The sequence below is a fragment of the Elaeis guineensis genome, chromosome 1 (assembly GCF_000442705.2).
Source record: "Elaeis guineensis isolate ETL-2024a chromosome 1, EG11, whole genome shotgun sequence".
NCBI classification, from domain to species: Eukaryota; Viridiplantae; Streptophyta; class Magnoliopsida; order Arecales; family Arecaceae; genus Elaeis; species Elaeis guineensis.
The window spans coordinates 178,942,644-178,964,654 of NC_025993.2; the positions used below are offsets into that span (position 1 = coordinate 178,942,644).

At 36.8% G+C, this 22,011-nt stretch overlaps 1 protein-coding gene across 8 annotated transcripts; it reads right to left on the reverse strand.

Moving 5' to 3' along the window:
* Nucleotides 1-175: 175 nt before the first annotated feature.
* On the reverse strand, nucleotides 176-21,155 carry LOC105039855 (O-methyltransferase 1, chloroplastic). 8 transcript variants are annotated; one of them, XR_002163867.3, is made up of 10 exons: nucleotides 20,723-21,149; nucleotides 19,357-19,538; nucleotides 19,161-19,281; nucleotides 15,446-15,570; nucleotides 14,982-15,110; nucleotides 14,717-14,881; nucleotides 13,726-13,877; nucleotides 1,909-2,058; nucleotides 684-840; nucleotides 176-448 (listed from the first exon to the last, which is right to left on the reverse strand). XR_002163867.3 is itself a non-coding variant. In XM_010916162.4 (7 exons), exons 1-7 carry the CDS (start codon nucleotides 20,949-20,951, stop codon nucleotides 13,806-13,808), a joined length of 1,023 nt encoding a protein of 340 aa, XP_010914464.1. In that variant the 5' UTR covers nucleotides 20,952-21,149; the 3' UTR covers nucleotides 13,673-13,805. The 8 variants fall into 8 exon arrangements, 3 of the variants coding, with proteins under 3 accessions (XP_010914464.1, XP_073106642.1, XP_010914466.1); XR_012137781.1 differs by having other exon boundaries at nucleotides 684-913; XR_012137782.1 differs by lacking the exon at nucleotides 684-840.
* Between the last annotated feature and the right edge of the window lie 856 nt (nucleotides 21,156-22,011).

The window sequence follows — 22,011 nt, forward strand, 5'->3', positions numbered from 1 at the left end:
GGCCTGATGAGGGCAGATGAGTTGGTATTTTTGTTGCTAATATACTACTGAACCTGGAGACAAATCAATTAGTGCTGAATATATCGATATTTCCAAGAGAAGCCCGCTCCATTCTTGCTCCCAAGCTGTGAGCAACTAATTAAAGAGTGATTGTGACCATGACTAGATTAGGATGAGATGGGAAGTTAGAAGGCATGTAGTATTTCTATCGGACACTTGTGCATCTGAATCTCACCTATATTACAAAGCAAAGCGGAGAAAGAGGGACAAAACTAAGTCTTCCTCAGCTTGGCAGCCAAATGGCCTGTAATTCTTGCATATCAGTTGCTGTAGCGTATCTTTGATTGGTATGTCCTTGGATCAAACTGTTGAGGCTCGATATCCTCTCCCGAAGGTTTTCAATGTTTGGAAGTGTGACGAGTTGCAATAGTCTTTAGAAATGCCGATCCTTCAAGCAACAAAAAAATTAAATGAGCTTCCATTTCTTATTATGGAAGGCAATTTACCTCATTTTACACAATAATAAATCATATTCCGTAACTATAACTTATGTAACCACTGTAATCATTAATGGAGCTCATCCTAAATCTATGAGTGCGTGCATTTGATTATTCTTTTTCTTTTTTTTTCATTTTAATGGCATCATCAGACATCATCAAAACATCAACTTTCATCACACGTACTGGCTATAGAAGTCTATGAGTGCCGTGCATCCACCGAATTGAATCATTTACGTAGTAATAATAGATTGGGTTGCCTTGCTAAATATGCCATCGTAATAATCATTTATCCGAAGCTTCCGGAGAAAATAGGAACATAAAATGCCGCCCGCCTCCTCCCCTGTAAAAAACGAAAGTAGACGGCGAAAGTGAGATCCTAGACGAGCTCCTCGTGGCCTTCTTCGGCTACGACCCTGTTTGGCTAAGGTTTTAAAATACGAGAAAGCATTTTCTGACATTCAGATGGTTTTTTGAAATGATGCAATGATATTTGATAAAAAATTAAAAAATTATTTTAATTTTATTAAAAAATTTAAAAATTAAAAAAAATATTTTAATTTTTTTTAAAAAAATATTTTTTACCTAATATCGAGAAGCTACTTTGATTTAAATAATTTTTTTTTAATGACAGAAATATCCACCAATAAATCTCATAATTATATCATATTATATTATTATACTATAAATATAATATAATAATAAATTAATATTATGATATATTATAAATATAATATAATCTATTATAGTATTATTATATTTTAATATAATCTATTAAAATATAATTTAATATAATAATATTTATTAATAATATAATATTATTATATTCTTATAATATAATATAATTTTTTATATTATAATTTATTATTAAATTAGATTATAATCCATTATATTATATTAAATTATATATTACATCATAATTATAATAATATTATATTATAGTGCATATTATATTGTATTATATTATATGATAATAATATTATATAATAAAATAATACTTTAAAAAGTAATAACATTTATGTTATAGACATATAATATAATCTATTATAATATTATTATATTATAATACTATAATATAATAATATTTTAATAATATAATAATATTATATTATAATATTATGTTATATTATATGATAATAATATTATATAGTATAATAATATTTTAATATATTATATTATATTATATTATTTTCTACTATACAATACTATGTAATATCTTTTATTGTCATTTTGCCATATCAAAAATATTTTTTTATTTTAGTTATCAAATAAATAATAAAATTTCAAAATATTTTATAAATATGATTACTAAATAATAAATAATTTTTTATAAAAATTTTATTTTCAAAAATTTTATTTTTTAAAAACTTTAAAAACTCTACTGCCAGCTGTAATCTCAAACAGAACCTACGTCGTTGACGAGCGGAAGCATGCCAAAATCCTAGGCCTCGTTGATTCCTCCGACATCCCTGACGAGACCAGCCCATCTTCAAGCTCGCGTCCGATCTCTTCTTCATCTACGCTGCCCCTTGTTTCAGATTGTTAATTGATACCTGGAGAGCTGAAATCTGAAAATATTTTAGGATCTCTTTTTCATTCTTTTTTTTAAAAAAAATTTGTAAGGACGATTTCTTGGCATCGTGTAGTGCATGTTGTGAGTTATGGGGCTTTGTGTGCAGCGGGCATAAAAAAAACAAACAGGCTTAGCATCGTTTATGATTGAAGACGTTGATTAAAGTTTTTTTTTTTACTCCTTTTCTCTTTAGGATTTCTAAATAGACATGCATCAGTTCTTTTGCCAATGTTGTGGCTGCCGGGATTTGGTGGGGAAGCCGGTATTTACCATGAAAGTTCTGCGGCTCAAATTTAACTTTTGAGTAAATTTCGAAATCACTTCTTATTCCCATCCAAACGGCCTCATTCAATAAATATTAAAAATCATTAACGGGTCTGAAGGGAAGGCCTATGTTTTGATATTTGACCCCGCATATGATTGTCGGCTAGAGTCTTCTTGTCGTATTCACAGTTGTGCAATGTTAGGGCCGGGAAATGGGCTGAGCCGGGTCGGGCCACACCTTTGCCCACGGCCGGTTTGAAATTTTTTATCGGGCTTAGGTCCGAAAGTTTATAAAAAACTCAGGCCCAAACCCAGCTCGGGCCCAAGCTTGAATCCAATTGGATCAGTCCAATTTTCAGCCACTTCTCTGTCTTTAAAAAAAATAAAATAAAAATAAAAAATAAAAAAATAGAGCCCTAACCTTTTCCTACTGTGGCTCCTCCACCTCCCTCTGTCTGCGGCATCTCCGCACCCAACCCCCGCGCCTGGCACCATCTGTGTCTTCTCCGCCCACGGCTCCTCCATCTCAAAGTCATCATTACGGTCGTCATCTTTTCCGCAAGGACTAACGGAGGTGGACCGAAGAGCCCCCGATGAGTCGAGGCTCCATCGAAGGAGGTAGTGCATGGTGGCGATTAAATCTTCCATCGGGTTGGCCGACAGGGATGTCGAACGGAAGTCCTATGAGAAGCTCATGTGGCAGTGGAGCGCCTCCTTGACTGCCTCGTCGCAGAGGCTGCAGACCCACTGCTCGCTATACTGCTCCCACAACTGTGCGATGTATGCCGGCGTGCACTCCTTCGTCAGTCCGCAGCACTCGCACTTTGTAAACTCCACCTCGATCTGCCCCCAACCCTTCTCGTCTGCCGCAGCATTCGGTCCCCCTCCCCCCTGATGCCTGTAGCTCCTCCACCTCCCTCCATGCTCATTTCCCCTCCCTTTGGTGCCAACAGCTTCTCCGTGCCACACCCACCCCCACCCCCCGGTCTATCGTGCCCTTTGTGTCAATTGGGAACTACTGAAATATAGGGGGTAACATGGCATGTTATTCACCGTGGATACATTACCGTAATGGGTAACATGGCATGTTATCCACCGTGGGTTATCGAGCTCTAATTGGGTCGGACTTTGGGTTCGGGCTCGGGCCGGGCCCGGGCCCGAGTCGGACTAAAGGTATACCCGAGTACAGTTCAAAAGACAAATGGATCCTATAAATAGGTCTAAGCCCGACCTAAACTGTTTCGGGCCTGGCCCGAAGCAAGGCCCGAAGTCGGGCCGACCCGATGGGCGTTGAGCCAGCCCGAGCGCAGTTCCATCCCTAGCAATGTATAATTATGTGGGTGGATATGTTGATGCCCATAGATTAGCATCTCATTGGATTTCTATTTATTTATAAATTTTTATAATTATTATTTATATTTATTCATATTTATTATGGGATCTTGCCATCTCAGCTAATGTCCTCAGAACTCATGCTCAGAAGCTATCGAGTTGATCAGAATACCGATGTGAGTTTTGAAGACCGACCTCATTAGGAGGCCGACCTCATCAGAAAGTCAAGATTATCAGAAAGCTGACCTCATCATCATTTGGACATGTGGCAGCAGATTGTTATCTGTGATAAAAATCCTCTCAGATCACATCGACCTCTAGCTGATCTGACTCTTCAGTATTATCCACTAAGTTGGCTTAGTCCAGAACTGCTAGTAAGTAGGATACTCACCTCGATTATCTATCGATCTCCTTCAACCAAATCAGAATTTACGTCGGTTTTTGACCGACTACTCAAGGCATGGCATCCAGTTCAGATATTTACTTATATCAATTATTTCACATCGGTTTATTATTGATGTTCCACCACATCTATGTATGGTTATCTGATAGCTGTTATCCAGCTCAGCCGCGATTACCTTTCTGTTGTATTTCAGCTCATGCACCATATAGGCAGCTGCCCCATGATCTCTATACAGCTGGCCATTCTGTTACAACAACCCAATAGCCTAACAGCCTAACAGATCTCTAACGGTCTAACAGCCTAACAGATCTCTAACAACCTAACAACCTTTTCTTAAGGCCTAAGCAAGCTCCCTCTATAAAAGAGGACAAGGTGCTCTTCAGAAGATAAGTCCAAGCTAAGTCTATACTTACAGAGACAAAATTCTGCTAAGATTCTTACTGAGGAATCAGAGTTCTCTCCACTTAGAGTTCATTCTACTTCTCTTCACTCACAAATTCTCACTTTTTACTTTCTACTTCTCCATTTTCATTACTTGTTCTCAAGGCCTCGACTGACTTAAGCATCGGAGGATCCAAAACCGGAGGGTACCTCATGGTTTTGAGACTTCTTTTGCAGGTTTCGCTCATGATTCATGTCGATGCAACTTTCAGCTCTCCAGTCCGATTCATTACCGACCTCACTTCCGAAGCCTTGCAGCAATAATATTCTTCATCGTTTCAAGGATTTGCAAATGCATTAGTAGAAATCTATAAGTTCCACTTCTGAATTTAATTTCTTACATTGATATCAGAACAAAGTTCGATTATTTTCTGGCCTGCTTAAATGCTGTGTGCATGATTAAATTTGCTCCGAATTGCCATATATTTATTTGATGGAATTTCGATACCACTAATGCCATGTCACTGTGTACATTGCATTAGGCTATGAAATTTTACATGAAAGAAGTCTACGACATGTTGATTAAATTTAGTATAATTGATATGAAATGAAAGTAAATGGCATGAGATATAAGCAGTTTAACATTCTAGAACAGAAAGTTTTTGGTGCAATTTGGTTATGTATATTACTTTTCTTTAATTAAATCTGATAACATTCATGTTACTAGATTTATTTTGACATATGGCTCCTTATTTTATTATTTAATTAATCTGACGTGATATTTGAAAATCCAAATGCATTCTACCCCTACACATAAAGTATTAAAATAATCTGAGCACTGTGATTTGCACCATGTCCCATACCCAAATTTTTACTGTGAATGTATGGAATGGTACATCGATACCAACACATGGTATCTCCTTGTACTTGTTCTGGGACTTTAAAATTTGCTCACAGAGAATGCATACAGAGGTGGTGTGATGAAAGGAGCACTATTTATGAGTTTTGTCTTCTGACATTTGAACCTGGTCACACTATGCCACCCCAGAAGGCATTGGTTGAGGTCCCTGTTACAATCATCGGAAGCTTGGAGGTCCCTAGGCTAAATTATGATCCTGAAACCTAAAGAGAGACTTAGGCATTTGAAAATGAATAGTTTTTTAGGGCCTAAAAATGAGTTCACGTCTCATTTAAAAAAAAAAGATTTAAACACATAATTCCAGTAACTCTTTAGAACTGTACATTAACGACTGTAGAAGTGACTTTGCATCATTATGGTGTATGCTCTATGTTTTGTTCATGAGATGCATGGCCATCTCTGATAAAAATATTTTTCCTTCATGTGTTGTAGGAAAAATAGCAAGGCGACCACTTGTAATCAGGATGCTAAGAGTCATTAGAACTATGGCTCAAAGAGAATAAGTCAAGGAGATGATATTTGAATTGCATCATTATTGTATGAGACTTGGGCATGATGTGCTCACTCACATCAAGATCATGAACAAGATGATCAAGGAGCTCATTCATGCTGACTATTTCATGAGTTAATCATTAAGGATCATCACTTTGTGTACCATGATGAATGAGTATTGGTCCTCTCTTCTCATAGATATCTATCTTAGGAAAGATATCACTACATACGCTCAAGTTGTCAGAGCATTAGTTAAAAAAGTTCATGATATTGAGGGCTACGAGGACTACTTTATACTCGATAAGCTCTAGCTTCCGAGTCCATCAAGATACAAACTTAGGAATGCCGTGGGTCCAAGGAACAATCATGAGAGTGCTCAATGACGTGGAGGAGATGATCCCGAGGAGACATAGAGTTATTAGGTGGCAGCACTAATATTTTGTTTAAAGATTAAGTCTTTGGAATCATATGTGTTAAATAGCTTATGTAGCTATGTATGTAAGACTCTTTGTTTCTAGTTTCAATTTGTCCTAATTATTATGTGTTATTATATATGCACGTTTAATTTTTCTATGAATGCAATATTTATTAGCATGCTTTTTATTGCATATTTATTAATTGTTAGAGAACATTACAATGATCGGGAGTTCTCATGCAAATGATTGTGATATTTAAAATACTAAATGCACAAGAACCAAAATTTTGCATTATGAAACTAAATTAATGATGATTGGACATTTGGTTCATAGACGATGATTGTAAACTTAGTGAACTTTCGACTTCATGCCTTATGTTAGTTTATCATCAATTTTGTTTGCATTTTGGTAAAATAAATATGTGTTATACTGGGCATTAAGTAGTACATTGTCTCTTTGTATAATTTGAACTTACAGATGGCATCAAAAAATATTATCGCTGACTTTAACAAGGACGAAAAACTGAACGGCGAGGACTACAATATATCAAGCTTCAAGATTAGATATGTTCTTGAAGAGCAAGAGGTTCTCGAGGCTGTTAATCATGTATTGGCTGACCCCGGTGAGGGTACTTCAACTCAGCACAGGCGTGCCACAGAAACTTACCAGACTTGGAAGAAAGTAGATGCTATTGCTCGAGGCATCTTGGTAAGCTCAATGAATTATGACCTTGCTTTTGAATACAAGGATTATGGCACAGCATATGGCTGTGGGTAGCCTTAAAAGAGAAATATGGAGGCACCACTGTGTCAAAGCTGAGATAGCTGACCATCAAGTTTGATACTTATAAGATGTGCTTCAATCATATAGTGAAGCAACAACTGAGAGAGATGTCAAATATGATTAGAGAGCTGAAGTCAGTTGATCACATCCTCACTGATGAACAGCAAGTACAAGCTATGATCGCTTTCCTACTAGAATCGTGGGAGCATATGAAGGTAAACTTGACTCACAATGAAATTATCAGGACTTTCGCTAATGCTGCCCGACACGTTGAGTTAGAAGATGAGTGGTTTGGTGCTGTGAAGCTTCTTGGGCAGGCTTATGTAGTCGAGTCGAGCTCTTACAAAGCTTCTAGTTCAAAGTGAAAAAGGTTCTAGATCAAAAAAGATAAAGAAAAGGATACCGGCCCTAGACCTAAGAGAAACAAATCCAATCGTAATAAGAAAAAGCGGTTTGAAAAGAAGAGGGACAAGAGTAAGCAAAAGTAATACAACTGTGGCAATTTGGGCCACTATGCTTGTGAATGCTCTAAGCCGAAGAAGCTAACATTATTTCTCACTTCTTTGAATATGATTTGCATTTCTAGTACTATATTACTCACTAAATCTTATCTTTTATGGATTATAGATTCGGGATCAACCGTCCATATAGCAAGAGATCGAGGAGCATTTATGGAGTATCGTCGGAGTTTCACTGGTTCTAAGTGGATATATGTGGAAAATAATTTTAGAGTTGAAGTCAAAATTAATGGCACGTGTAAATTGGACTTGCTTGGTGGCCGTGCCTTACTCCTGTATGATGTCCTATATGCTCTTGAAATTCGATGAAACTTGATCTCTGTTGTCTCTCTTATGGATCTAGGATATGTTTTGTATTTTTCTAGCACTGGTCTTGTAATTAATTACGGTACTACTTATTATGGTTATGGATACATTATGGATGATTTTTTTGTATTGGATGCTGAACAATGTAGTTATGTTTGTTTTTCTTTAACTTCATTTTCTAGGGCTACTTGTAGAAAATGTGAATGTTTGGTGTGCTAGACTAGAGCATATTGGACAAGATCAAATGAATAGGTTGGCTCGAGAGGGCTTATCGGGTTCTCTCATCAAAGTAAATTTGCTGTGAATCTTGTTTAGTTGGAAAAGCAACAAGAAAATCTTTTGAGAATAGTACGAGAGCCGAGTATCCATTGCAATTAGTGTATTCTGACATATGTGGACCAATGAATGTGAGGATGAGGCATAGTGCCTCATATTTTATTACATTCATAGATGACTTTATTCGTTTCGATCATATTTACTTGATTTCTCATAAGTCCCAGGCACTGGAGTACTTCAAACTTTACCTCAATGAGGTCGAGAATCAATTGAAAAAGAAAGTGAAAACTTTGAGAACAGAGCAAGGAAGGAAGTATCTATTTGAGCAATTCAAGGAATTGTGTAATGACAAGGGGATAACTAGATAATTAACTATTCCTGAAACTCCACAACAAAATGAAGTTGCTGAGAAGAGGAATAGAATCCTTTTAGAAATAGTTAGGTCTATGATGGCATAAGCAATTTTTCCAATTTCGTATTGGGGGGATGCTTTACTAACCGCTGCCTATATACTTAACTATGTGCCCTCTAAATCCGTCTCTTCCACCCCTTATGAACTATGGACTGGTAGGAGGCCCGACCTAAGTTCATTAAAACCTTGGGGGTGTGCAGCTTATGTTCACGATCTTTTCAGTAAGTTTGGAAAACTAAGTTCGAGAGGAAAGAAAAGTATCTTTATAAGATACTCACAATACTCGAAAGGGTATATTTTCTTAGGTAAACAAATAGATGGATGTGTGACTGAGTTTGAGTCTTGAGATGCCATATTTTTGAAAGATGTTTTTCCTAGTAGAGGTGAAATACGCAAAGAGGATATACTTTATGAGTTGGAGGATCCTGACTTCACTAGTGTATGATCTATTATGGGATAACTAAGTTTGTCTCAAACTCCTGAATTGAGTAAGAGAAATTTACCTCTTGAGGCTGTCAAAGAAACACCCCAACCTCCAGTGAGAGGAATTTACTTCTCGAGGCTGTAAGAGAAACACCTTAGCCTCTTGAGCCTAGTGGGAGAAGTAAACGAAAAATCATTCCCCACTGATGTTTTGAAATCGAAGGGGAAGCTTTGATCGTATCACCTCAGGATGATGAGGAACCTCGGACAGTTTTCGAGGCTCTTTCGTGTCCTACAAGGAAAAAATGAAAGAAAGCAATGGAAGAGGAAATGGATTCCATGAAGGTCAATCAAGTCTAGAAACTTGTTGATCCTTCGCCCGACCGCAAGGCAATTGAGAATAAGTAGGTTCTCAAAATCAAATGAAAGGTTGATGGATCCATAAAAATATATAAGGCTCATCTAGTGGTAAAAGGCTACACCCAACAAGAAGGTATAGATTTTGAAGAAACTTTCTCACCGATGGTAAGATTTACGTCGATTCACCTTATTCTAGCCATAATAGTCAGTTGGACTTAGAATTACACCAAATGAACGTTAAGATGGCGTTCTTGAACGGTGAGCTAGATGAAGAAATCTACATGGAGCAACTCGTAGGTCTCATTATTAAAAATCAAGAGCATAAAGTATGTAAATTACAGAGATCTATATATGACCTTAAACAATCATCTAGAGTGTAGTATTTGAGATTTCATCAGGCTATAATCTCCGATGATTTTAAAATGATTGAAGAAGACCACTGTGTTTATGTGAAGCGATCCAAAGATAAATTCATAATCTTGTCACTTTATGTGGATGATATATTATTGACTGGAAATGACATGAAATTTCTCCGGTCTGTAAAGGAGTGGTTAGCATCGAACTTTGAGATGAAAGATATGGGAGAAGCGAATTTTATACTTGATGTTAAAATCTATAGAGATCGTTCCAAAAAGCTTTTACCTCTATCACAAGAGTCGTATATTAAAAAAATTTTTGAGCGATTTAACATGTCAAATTATAACCTCATGAGACTCCGATCAGAAAAGGCGACAACTTAAACCTCACTATATGTCCAAAAAACTTCAAAAGAGAGAGAAGTTATATCCAAGCTTAATGTATGCAATGATATGTACACGACTAGACATATATTATGCCGTTGGTCTTGTAAGTCAGTACCAATCAAATCCTGAAAGTGGACACTGGAAGGCTGTCAAGAGAGTGCTGAGATATCTGAAAGGAACCACAAACTATTGCCTTTATTATCAGGGATCCGATCTGCACTTGATAGGTTACACTGATGCTGATTATGAAGGGGACCTAGACGAGTGTAAATCGACATCAGGATATATATTCTTGCTCGATTATGATGCCATATCTTGGAGTAGCAAGAAACAAACCTATGTATCTCTGTCCACGATGGAAGCAGAATTTATAGCATATTTTGCTGGGATATAAGAAGCTGTTCGGTCATGAAGATTTCTTGAAAATTTAGGAACGTGAAATAATAATGATGGTCCAATGATTATAAATTGTGATAGCCAAGCAGCTATTGCCTTCACTAAAGATCCTAAATATCATAGTCGTATCAAACACATTGATACCAAGTATAATTTTGTTAGAGACATTATTGTATAAAAGAAAATTAGTGTGCAATATATTTCTACACATGAGATGATAGCTAACCCCCTGACGAAACCTATATCTAGAGATGTATTTTTGAGACATATGAGATCTCTGGGCTTGCATAGAATATAATATTGATGTACTATATAATACTTTGTGTATTGTTTATAATCTTTAAATGAATGAATGTTGATGTTTATTTTTCATTCAATTTGTGCCTATGAGTTTTCTATGTGAGAATTATGATCCACGTGCCCATGAGCTGTCCACGTGAGATCGTTAGACTTAAATACACACGTTGCATATTGGGCGCACAAGAGAAAAGTATGTCTAATAGGCATAAGATTGGCCTTCTCACACAGACAACCACCTCTGACGTTTGTAAAAAACATGCAGAGATGAGACTTCAATCCTCAAAAGAATGAAAAGTCGCCATGATAGTAATTCAAGACGAGGTTATATTAGTGAATTTATTTATGATCAAGATGGATGCGCCTACTATCTATCTTAGCCTATTAGTCATCAGACATGAATTCTCAAGTGAAAGAAATTATGTGGAGCAATTGGAGAACTCAGATTAGATACCGGGATGTATCTGAACTTAAGTCTGCATGGTGCTATTATTAAAAAAATTAATAACATACGCTCTCTTTGAAAGAAAAAGAACATCGTAGCATGTGATTCATACCACATGTGATAGTCGACCAATAAGGGAAGTGAGTGGATGGATCCCTGCTTCCTCAGTGTGTGAAACCCTTGAGATTTATAAAATCTTAGTACCCTTTTGACTTTTGATTGTTTTTTCAAGTCTTAATTTCAATGATCACTACTTTAGCGTGTTACCGATGGCCATGAGAGATTTGACTTTATGAAACATATCTAGGAAAGCAATTGTGTTGAGACCAATAGACTCAAGTCAGAAAGAAAGACTAATTTTTGTTTATATCTAGAGATATATTCACTGACCAATCAATTATGTTGTCTATGTGAGACATAATTGTGAATATATTATATGAGAAAGATCAAGTATACTCTTTGCGATAGTATGTCATTTGTAAAAATGAGGGATCAAAGATATTTGAACGTGTGTAACAAAATTAGTCTGAAATACGGCAAGAAACGAATAAATCTTTGAGAATTGGATCATTAGTAATTATGTATCCCTAATAGATGCATGATATTATTGCTCTAGTGTACTTGCTAGTTGCATGATCTACTTGTCATGTATGAATGTGTATGAGAGAGAATTTTCACCATGTCAATTCCATCATGTGCGAGTGAGAGATGTTGAAAATCTGGATGGATGCCTATGATAGGTTGATCCAGCCTGATTCAAAAAAGCAGTTTTGTAAACCGCTGAACTGCATGACTTAGTGGCATGTGTGGCACTTTCTTTTGAGTGGGACATGGGCCACGATAGTTTGTGCTAGTGAATGAATATAAAAGGGAATTGCACAGAGACAAAAAATGTGGGGTGCGTGGGCAAAAGTGCTCCGTCCTTCTGTGAGAAAAAAACACAGTGAAGATCTTTTGTCTCTTTGATTTTCCAATGAAAAGATTAAGATTTGTGATCAATTATTTTGTTTGTACAATTTAATCCAATACAATTTTTTTTCTCGTGTGGCATTTAGATGGTGAAAAACACATCCGTTCCATCAATGATCGAGTTCCAATCAGGCCGGTGATCCAATCAACAAATTTGATCCAAAAATTTGCAAACGCACTGATAGAAACCTGTAAGTTTTGTTTCTGATCTTTTATTTTCTTTTGGTTAGTGATGGATACCATGAGATGGTTTGGATTTATCTTCTCTGTTCATATAATGGCATGTTGATGTAAACGAGTGTTATCGAATCATCGACTGCAACAACAGTTGGTTGCGGGTTTTTGTCTATCTGAACACTACCCTAGGGTCTCATCAATGCCCCAGTTGCTGGAAAATTCTCAACGGAAATATTTTTTTTCTTTCAATGGAACTTCATGCAGCCAGTTCCAAAACATAAATCTGGGCCCCATCCTTATCAAAAAACTGGACACCCGCATCCATGGCCCCCACCATGTCGGTTTTTCTACAGCTCACCAGATGGCACGGGAGAGGTGAACAATCGTAATTCCATCGCTCCTCTCCTGGCCCAGGCTCCAACAACAAGGAGGAAAAATCACACATGCAGGATTCTAGTAAAACATAAGCTAAATTAGTGCAGAGCAGAAGTTAATCTGCACCGATAGAATAACAAGAAAGTGAAATTGCACTAGTTTCTGTGATAGTAATTTCACAGACCAAGGAAAACCAAGTACACTGGCTCCGTGGTCATGCCATTGTTCTCATACTAAATAGGTTCTCTAATACTAAAACTTTGCTCCAAACACAATCCAATCATTGTGGTTAATCAGGAAAAAAAATATAACCAACATAACCAGCAAAAAAGCATGGGATTGTATGATAGCCACTTTATGCGGGGTTTTGTGGATGGAAAGAAAGAATTGAATATTTCGATTTGAAGCCTCCTCACTCGATAGAGTCAAGCAGCAAATATTCTTTCTTCTGGAAAGCTGGACAATGGTTTCAAGGAATCATTTTTGGAAGAAAATGTAGGAGTTCATCACAAAAGCCAGAGGGACTTAGAAACGGATGAGGACTAGTCAAGGGGGATCTTCACCTCTTACGTTATCCCCTCAGTGTGAAATAACATGAAAAAAAACCATCCTGGGATAACATCTGGTTATCGATTTGTCCCACCTTTCTTTTAGGACAAACCCCAGTCGAAAAAGGAACATGTTTTTTATCTTTTTTGCCCTATCTTAAGTTTGGCTTCATGCCAAACTAGCATTATGTTCTTGAGTTTTTAACTCCACTTAATAAAACACACTGGGTGGATTTTAGCCTTCCTTTTACATCAAAAAATAAAAAATTATATATATGTATGTATGTATATATATATATATATATATATATATATAAAGTAAACATGCAATGCATATACATGAAAAGCCCACAAACAAAAAAAGGCCTAAATAGTAATTTGTCGGAACTCCATTTTGGAAAGTCAAATGTTGATACTTACAGAACTTTGTGCCCAAAGATGTTATTAGCATTTAACAGAATCGCTGTATCAACTTTCAAACCAGTGGTTTCTTCAGGATGCTACAGTTCTTCAAATCCTTCTTCATCACCTTCTTCCTCTATCCTTTCAAAGTGCATCCACCAGCTCTCCATCTATGATCAGGAAAGAGAAATGCAAGGAAATATTCATGTCAGTTCAGTCCATGCACTTAACAAATGTATATTTAGATTCATCTCAGTTAAAATCTCACGTCAACATAGTGAACGAGGTTTTGCTAGTGGAAAGCACCATGATTATAAACATTGGTATGCACATAAAGCAATCAAAGTTAGAGCCAATTCACAAATACCAGTTTAATAGGGTTACAAGATCAGTATTTTCAGCTTCAATCACAAAGTTTCTTTTCAAAGAAAAAAGAGGATGATTCACACTAAATATGCTGCAATGCTGGTGCTTATCTCCCAATAAGTTATCAGCTCGTGCCTGCATTTACAGGGTGTTTGGAAACCTCATTTCTGCCGCCCAAGTGTGAAAACTATCAATCGTTCCCAAAGTTAATGGGTGACTTTCCAGTATAGTTAAAAAGAGGAGACAGGATAAAAGAAGAAGCCTTAACAGGGGATAGAAACAGTAGACTCATACCCCTATCAAATTGGGATACCATATATCACCAATCATGCTTTATGATAAAATTGGATCTTGTTATGGTTCTAGACTAGGATCACCAAGAAAGTAAGCAAGGACTCCATCTTAGGAAAACATGAGGATGAATAAGCATACATGTGATCTTCCATCTTTTTGCTAGACTCAGGTAGATTAATTAGTCTATGAATGGTGAACCTACTGGACATCCTTGTTATACAATTGCTGCATCATTCTGCACACTTGCTAGCACTCCCTCTAATAGTTCTGGGTTAAAATAGTATTGAAGCTAATGAAAAATGAAATGGAATAGAACAATAAAAGCTTGGATTCATCCAAGTTTTATTACCTGAGCATCAGATAACTGCAACTGTTCTGCAAGGAAAAGAACATTCTCATAAGCTCCTGATGGCGGATCCAAGAGCATGTTTTTTGCAACTTCACCATAGTCAAATACATCAGATCTGAAACCATGACTCATAAAAAGTTTTTCCATGTACTTCTGCACTGTAGCCTGCCAAAAGAAAAGAGGAAAAATGCCAAGCAATTATCACAAGTGAAACTGAATGGTCGAAGAAGAGGAATAGAGACTGGCAGTAGAAGAATGAATCAACCATGTTTCCAACTTCTGTCCCCAGCAAACAGAGAGGCAATTCTCCAATTAAAATGCTTCCTTTCATGGCTAAATTGCTGATAGCAAACAAAATGTCTTTCAAGCCTATTGAAGTCAACAGCGGTAGCCCCTGCAAGGAACCTAAATGTCGGTATTTACCCTCATAAGCATGTTATGATAGTAATTGCTAAAGCAGGTCAGGGCTATCTAGAATATATGAGGGACCTCTATGACAGTAGAAGAAGCTGCAAATTGGTAGCTTAAGCTTCTCAACTGACCGTAAATCATTATTTCAACTGGTACAAGAAATTTTCAACTTGTTGATTGCTCTAAAACAAGAACTAGTAAACTGGAATAAACATGCAAGGTGGTGACAAAGTGTCAAGTTAAACAAACTATATGGTTGTAAGTTCTAACGATCTTGTGAGAAATAGTTGTATTGTAAATTGACAGTCCATGTTTCACCTGAAGCACCCATAAACTTGGTTTGTCACCTTTAAAGCCTTTCTCACACAAAATCGCCTGTAAATCAGAAGATTCTAGAGGAACATGGACTAGCATGCAGTTTCTTGAAATTTTAGCTCCTGTACCTATTATATCCAAGGAAAAAAGGGCATGAGGCATGTCATAAGTCCAAAATTTATGACATGATGTATGCATATGTGCTAGAATTTATATGAGAAAGAACACAAGGTAATGGCAAAGAGAATATTCTGAGTTGGCATTGCATCAATTCAATCATCACCATCACCAATTAGCTCTTATGAAAACAGGAAAAGTAGGAAAAAAAAATATCATGATTCCTAATGCACCGATTTGACATTAGATTGACCATACATTCCTATCAAATGTCATGCTCTTCATAACAGGGTTTACCAAGTCTCTGTTGCAACCTCTTTAAAGCTGTCTCCCGCTCCTTTTAAGGCTTTTCTCCTTTTTTTCTATCAAGATCATGGATTCCTTCATTAAAAATAATAATAATAGTTTTAAAAAAAAAATTGTGATTTCTATAGCCACTTCATTTTAAGGCTTCACCACTTCCAGTTACAAATATATTCAACCTCCTTGATCTTGATTAAACCATTTTAATCTATTTTCCACCATTTATGTTTTTCTAAAACTCTTTCAATATGATTTTTTTTGACAGATACAGTAGCAAGCTTATTGATAAAGATTGAAGAACTGTACTAGCATAAGGTCTAAATGAAGCCGGTCAATACATGGAAAGATTGTTCTATAATCCTTCTCTGAAAAAACTTCTATAATCCTTTTCTGAAAAAACCTATCTGCAAAATTATTAGCTTGCATGCATGCACGCAAACATACATACATACATATTTTATATATATATATATGATCAATTGGATATGTTTAACATCATATAGTCTATGAGATTTAGACATAGGACAATTATGACTTAGAGGTTAGTTTCTCATAGATGTCTATTCAGAAATCTTCAAAAAGGTCCCTTCCACCTCCATTTCGTGTTTAGCTTGTTCATATTGTAAGTTAAGCAAACAAAACACCTAGTATCTTCAGTGACATATAATTGTCACCTCTTTCATAGGTACAGATAGCATGAAGATTTTCATAACATTGTTGCTGGATATATATGTAAAGATTCCTAAAGGAAAAGACACCCCAGTCTTAACCGACCCCCATCCCCTTCATGCAATGCATGTATGTTCACACAGAGTATGATCATGAAATAGGGGACTTAAGCATCAAAGATACAGCAACAGAAGCAATAGTGAAATCAAGCCATTAACTTGACATGCGCAACTAATATAATAAGGAGGTTGTTATCTTTGTCCAAATTACAACACCTTCCACACAAGAGATTTACACAATTTGGTACTTGTACAGTCCCCCTCTTCGTGAAAAAACCAAGTTAATCTTTCCTTATGTTGGATCAGACACATGAGCCTCTTAAGTTGAGCATTCTTTATAAAATGTTGATGAGGCTCTCACCGATGTGTCGGCCTTGTTTATTTGTGTATTTTCACAAGTGATCCCCATCGTACTTAGTCACCCAATGAGCCACCTATGTCAACCAACTAGATCCCCTATTTTAGCCAACTAGATCTGCTCCCTTCCCTTATTTGAACAGTACTTGATTAGCTGAACCAACAAGAACAGGGGATACCATCTGCATGTGGAAGTGGCTTTACATTCTTAAGTGAAAAGATAATAACAAGATAGGGACATTGTTTCCATTTGTTTAGACACATCAATTTGTCATTAACTGATATTTGCTTGGGATAAATTTTCTTGGCCATTACAAAATGAAATATCCAAAAAAAATGGTACAAGATGGATACATTAACTGAGAATTGCTTGGGATTCAAGAGATGAGGAATATCCAGGTCTAACAGTTGCTGGAGAAAAGAGGGTTCAAGTAGATAGAAAGTGGTGAAGAATGGTGGCAGCTTGCTTAGTGATATAGATCTCAAGCATCATGTTCCAAAAAATCCATCAACTCTGGTGCTTTGGTCAGATGAGAGGTGGGCAGCCCTAATTTTCCCATGCTTAATAGCTGGCCATGAGAGCTATAGGATAGGATCTTAGCTTGGCCAAGAAGGGTTTCAGTCAAAGTCTGCAAAACTAATACCAAGAACCATAACTGTACGTCACTGGTTCAGAATGGTACTGTCATATGGTACAATATGTACCCCAAACTGAGACAAGCTTTCAATGCTTCTCTCACTCCTAACAAATGTACAGCCTGAAACAGTGTGATATGGGTAAATATCGGGCAGCATGGGCAGTTCCTGTCTGTTAGGATCAATACAAACTGGTTCAGCTAATATACCAGACCAAACCTCAATAGCATACTGGCACCTTACTGGTAGGGTACAATATGGTCAGTATAGGGTGATACAGGTAGATACGACAGACCTCAGTTTCAGCCTTCCAGTTGGAAGATCAAACAATCAAAACAAGCAACACCATTGAGGAGGAAAGATGGATGAGGTGGATGGTGTTCATAGCTGTTATAGAAAACAATGGATCCACCATAGTCAGGGAAGACGGAACATGAAGATTAAATGAAAGGGGGAGGGTACATGTTGAAGGCTTGCTATGGCATTACAATGTGCAAGGATGGGCGTGGTTAAGGAAAGGAGAAGATGAAAAATTTAATCATCGCATATTGATATCAACATTTAAAATGGATAGCTATCCAATTTTTGCTATTATAGCTAATTTCTCAAAAATCCTTCTTTATGTATCCTTGTTAAAGTAAATTTGGGATATTTCTGAAAAATCTATGGCCTACCATTTTGACCGAGATAAACCAATAATATTTCTATTCATTTCAATATTGCTCCTTATTTAGATGATTTGCTATCATAGCTTAGAAATTAGACTTTACCATTATCAATCTTTTCCCACTTGAATACCAAAATATCCAACACCAACTTGATTGGGTGATTATGTAAGTGATTCATAGATAAAGGGACATCTCATCGAGTTATTTTCACATCTTGTAGATGTTGACAAGTCTATGAAAGCATTTTTCATACTCCCTAATATTTTCTCCTTTTTTGTCAAGGATCCCTCTTTGAACCAAACTAGAAGACATTTCTTACAATGTACACCATGTTATAAAGGCATAATGCAAAGCAATTCCAAGATTCATTTATTAACTACACAATAACATTAAAGCTTGGTTTTTATGCGCCAGCTTCGTTTCTTTTCCTTTTTTGAGGCCAGCAGCCAAAAATAATCTTAGTTATGCAGTCAAACTTTGTACTCAAGTTTCTTAAATCAAGAATGTGAAAAAGAGCTTTTGGGATTAGGAATATCCATGTCTCAACATTTGCTATTTGTTTAACCAAGGAAACCTACAATAAACTAGAAAAAAGAAAAAAGGAAGGGGGGAAGCAATTCCAAAATGTCAATTTAACTCCTCCTTCAGGTTGTCCTAATTATCTAGAAAGTCACACTTGCAATTCATGGGTAAAAAGCACTCACCATTCTCACAACAGCTCATGATCTCTATAAATTAGAATAGAATTTCCCCCTATTATGACAAAAGATGGTTATTGTGGTTCTAGTGATCAGATAATCATAAAGTTAAATAACAAAGCAAGCAGAAGAAAAGTATGAGCCTCCTTCCAGGGTGAGAAGCAGAGAAATTTCACAATTATGAAAATTTTATTTGAGAGAGGTCGCTCACCTTTAAGCCTTTGAGACGCTACCTTGAAGACTCTTCCTGGAGAGACATCATATACAATGGATGGCTGAGGCCAACTCAGCCTATATGGGCGGGTGTCCATACCATCTGTCAACAAAACAATCTATGGAGTATAAGGGAACCTTAATCCGACCATGATATAACAAGGAATGTTACAAATTTTAAATTTATCAAATACCTGCCTCAGTTCGTCCATACTGCTCACCAAACTAAGCAATTTGTCATCAAGGAATTTTGTTGCTAACCTATAGTGATATGGAGATAGTGTAGTTGTTAAAACTGGAGGTTGTTCCTCCATATCCTGATGACCATTGACAGGGGAAAGAAGGCAGCTGGCATATGGATCAACGAAAAGAGGATCTGTTGTTCAGAATATCAATCAAATATCAATTTACAAATGAATTAACCAATCATATCGACCAATTTTTCTAGAGTAACCAGTCCCAGCTATTGATGGTGAATTATGAGAATTGTTTAAAAATAACTAGAATCCTACTGATGTAATGGAAACTAAAAGAGAAGAAATCTACATGAAAGACTAATATGTAGCCTAAAAATTTACAAAATCATTAGCTCTTTGTGCTTGAAATAGGATATTTTATGCCTTTCACTTACTATGTTCAGTGCTACAAATTTTGAATGAATGATACTTCCAAGGTTTTTAAAAAAAATAAACAAAACATCATCGTCAATCCGCATTCATTGAGTATAATCATGTCAAGCTTACATTGCTTCTGACTCAAAAACCACAACAATAAAAATGTTAACACATGCACATGGCTGCAATAAAAAAAACTTCAAGATTCACATCAACATGAAATGGAAAACACGTGAAAAATTTAAAAAAAAAAGAAAATCAAGCTTTCCTTTTACCAACTTCAACAGTCACATCAATAAAAAATAAAACAAGCATAAGAATACCACAATGAAGAATGCATACGTGCACAAAAATATAGAATGAAAAAAAAACCTCTTTTCCAAACTACTCAACAAGTGAACTTGATTTTCTCACGGGGTACCACAGCTTTTTAAGCCTCAGCATCTTTCAGGAGAAAACCAAAGCAAAAAACTCCCGCTTTTAAAGCTTGATAAGCTAGACCATACATAACATTATGCATATTTCTCCTCATCCAAATAATATAAATTCTTCTTCAGAGATTGGGTCTTTCTCTTCCAAGTATTTTGCCAAGATTATGGAAAAAAAAATATATAACTAGGCAAGGAAGTAAGGAAAAAAAATACTGCTAAAAAGAAGGTATTTAACCCTAATCTCACCCGATAGTTGAGAACGGCATGCTTATTTTCCGCTCCTCTTAGAGGGATTTTCACAAAATATCAAACCTTGGGTAGTTTTACCTTCTATACTTGCTAGAAAGATCGTTAAAGGACAAAAAAAAGAAGAAGAGGGCTTTCTCTTGTCGATATCACACTAGGATTGTCTTTTAAGCATTCCTTCAAATAGGTTCTGTGCTTCTGGACCTCACTGTTCGAATAACACGAAACAACGGAAACAAGAAAGCACAGAAACTCGAAGCAATCTAAACCTGGGCGAAGGGTCTCTTGGAATCGAAGGGACGCCGCCCTGAGAGCTGCTCGGAGAAGCAAATCAGGGTCTTCCCGGCCAAGCCTGGCGGCGATGGCAACGGTCATACGTCCGGCCTTCTCCCACTTCCATCCCCGAGCGAAGCCAGCGGCCGGCAGAAAGGGGAAGATGGAGCACTTCGCCACCCCGCCGCATCGCATCGGGCAGATTAGGCTCTCCAGCCCGGCCATTTTCTCCGCCTTTCTATGGCTACGATCGTTCGGGCTCTTCCTGTGGAACTTGTGGACCTGGATCTGAACGGACTTCGGCTGTTATAACGATCGTTACGACAATGTTGGGTTCCGTCCGTCACATGTGATGTTTTGCATAACAAGGGAAAAAGAGAATGAGGAAATGCCGCTGAGGTAATTCCTCTTGTGCCGTTTCTTTCTTTCTTTCTTTCTTTCTTTCTTTTTAAGCTGCGTAATCTACATGGATCTTGAGGCCCAAATTAGAGAGATTGAGAGGCAGAGGACTCCCCAAGCCCTCCCATCTACTTCGTTTTGAGGGATGCCCATCCATCTCTTGGGGCCCAAATTAGAGAGATTGAGAGGAAGAGGACTCCCCAAGTCTTCCGGTCTTCTTGATTTTGACTTTTGAGGGATGCCTATCCATCTGTAGCTTCCTGTTATATTTGTTTTTTTTTTTATCAGTCACTTCTTTTTTCCATCCCCAAGCGATCTTTCCAAATGATTAGCTGGCCACAGACTGTACACTGATAAACACCATATTCTGAAAATTATGTATCGATACCAATAGGATATGTATTGAATCATTAGATGGCTAAGTGTTGAGTAGCTGATCATGATATGTATATTGGTGAACACTCTATATTAGGATTGCTGCTGCGTATACATCCAAAAAGTTTACACTATATAACAGAAAGTTATTGAATGTATTTTGATTTTGCATAAACATTGTATCATAGGCTCTAAGCTTTATTTGAAAAGGAATGCAAAAGTGAAAAAGAGACTTGATCTTATCCCTAACAATTGGTGAGTTCTAAATGAAGAAAAAAGGAAGGATATGAAAGGATGGACTTCGAGAAAGATATGGCATCTGATACACATGGATGGTGAGAGCTTTAAGAGCTTTCATGATAGAAAGAGCAAGAGATTATAGCAGACAGAAGCTACAACTACTATAGACGAATGGGAAAGGGAAGAAATCGAGATCCTTTTATGTATTTTTTTTCTTTTTTGTAAATAACAAAGATGGAAGGGCCTCCGTTATTAGGATGCCCCTCCCTCT

What these genes read in the sequence shown, in the direction of transcription:
- LOC105039855 (XM_010916162.4), bottom strand. Translation starts at nt 20,951, where the DNA reads ATGGCCGGGCTGGAGAGCCTAATCTGCCCGATGCGATGCGGCGGGGTG. An exon ending in CCAAGAGACCCTTCGCCCAG is followed by an intron (nt 19,539 to 20,722) that starts GTTTAGATTGCT and finishes TCTGAACAACAG; the next exon opens with ATCCTCTTTTCGTTGATCCA. An exon ending in TGCAGTTATCTGATGCTCAG is followed by an intron (nt 13,878 to 14,716) that starts GTAATAAAACTT and finishes TCCTGATCATAG; the next exon opens with ATGGAGAGCTGGTGGATGCA.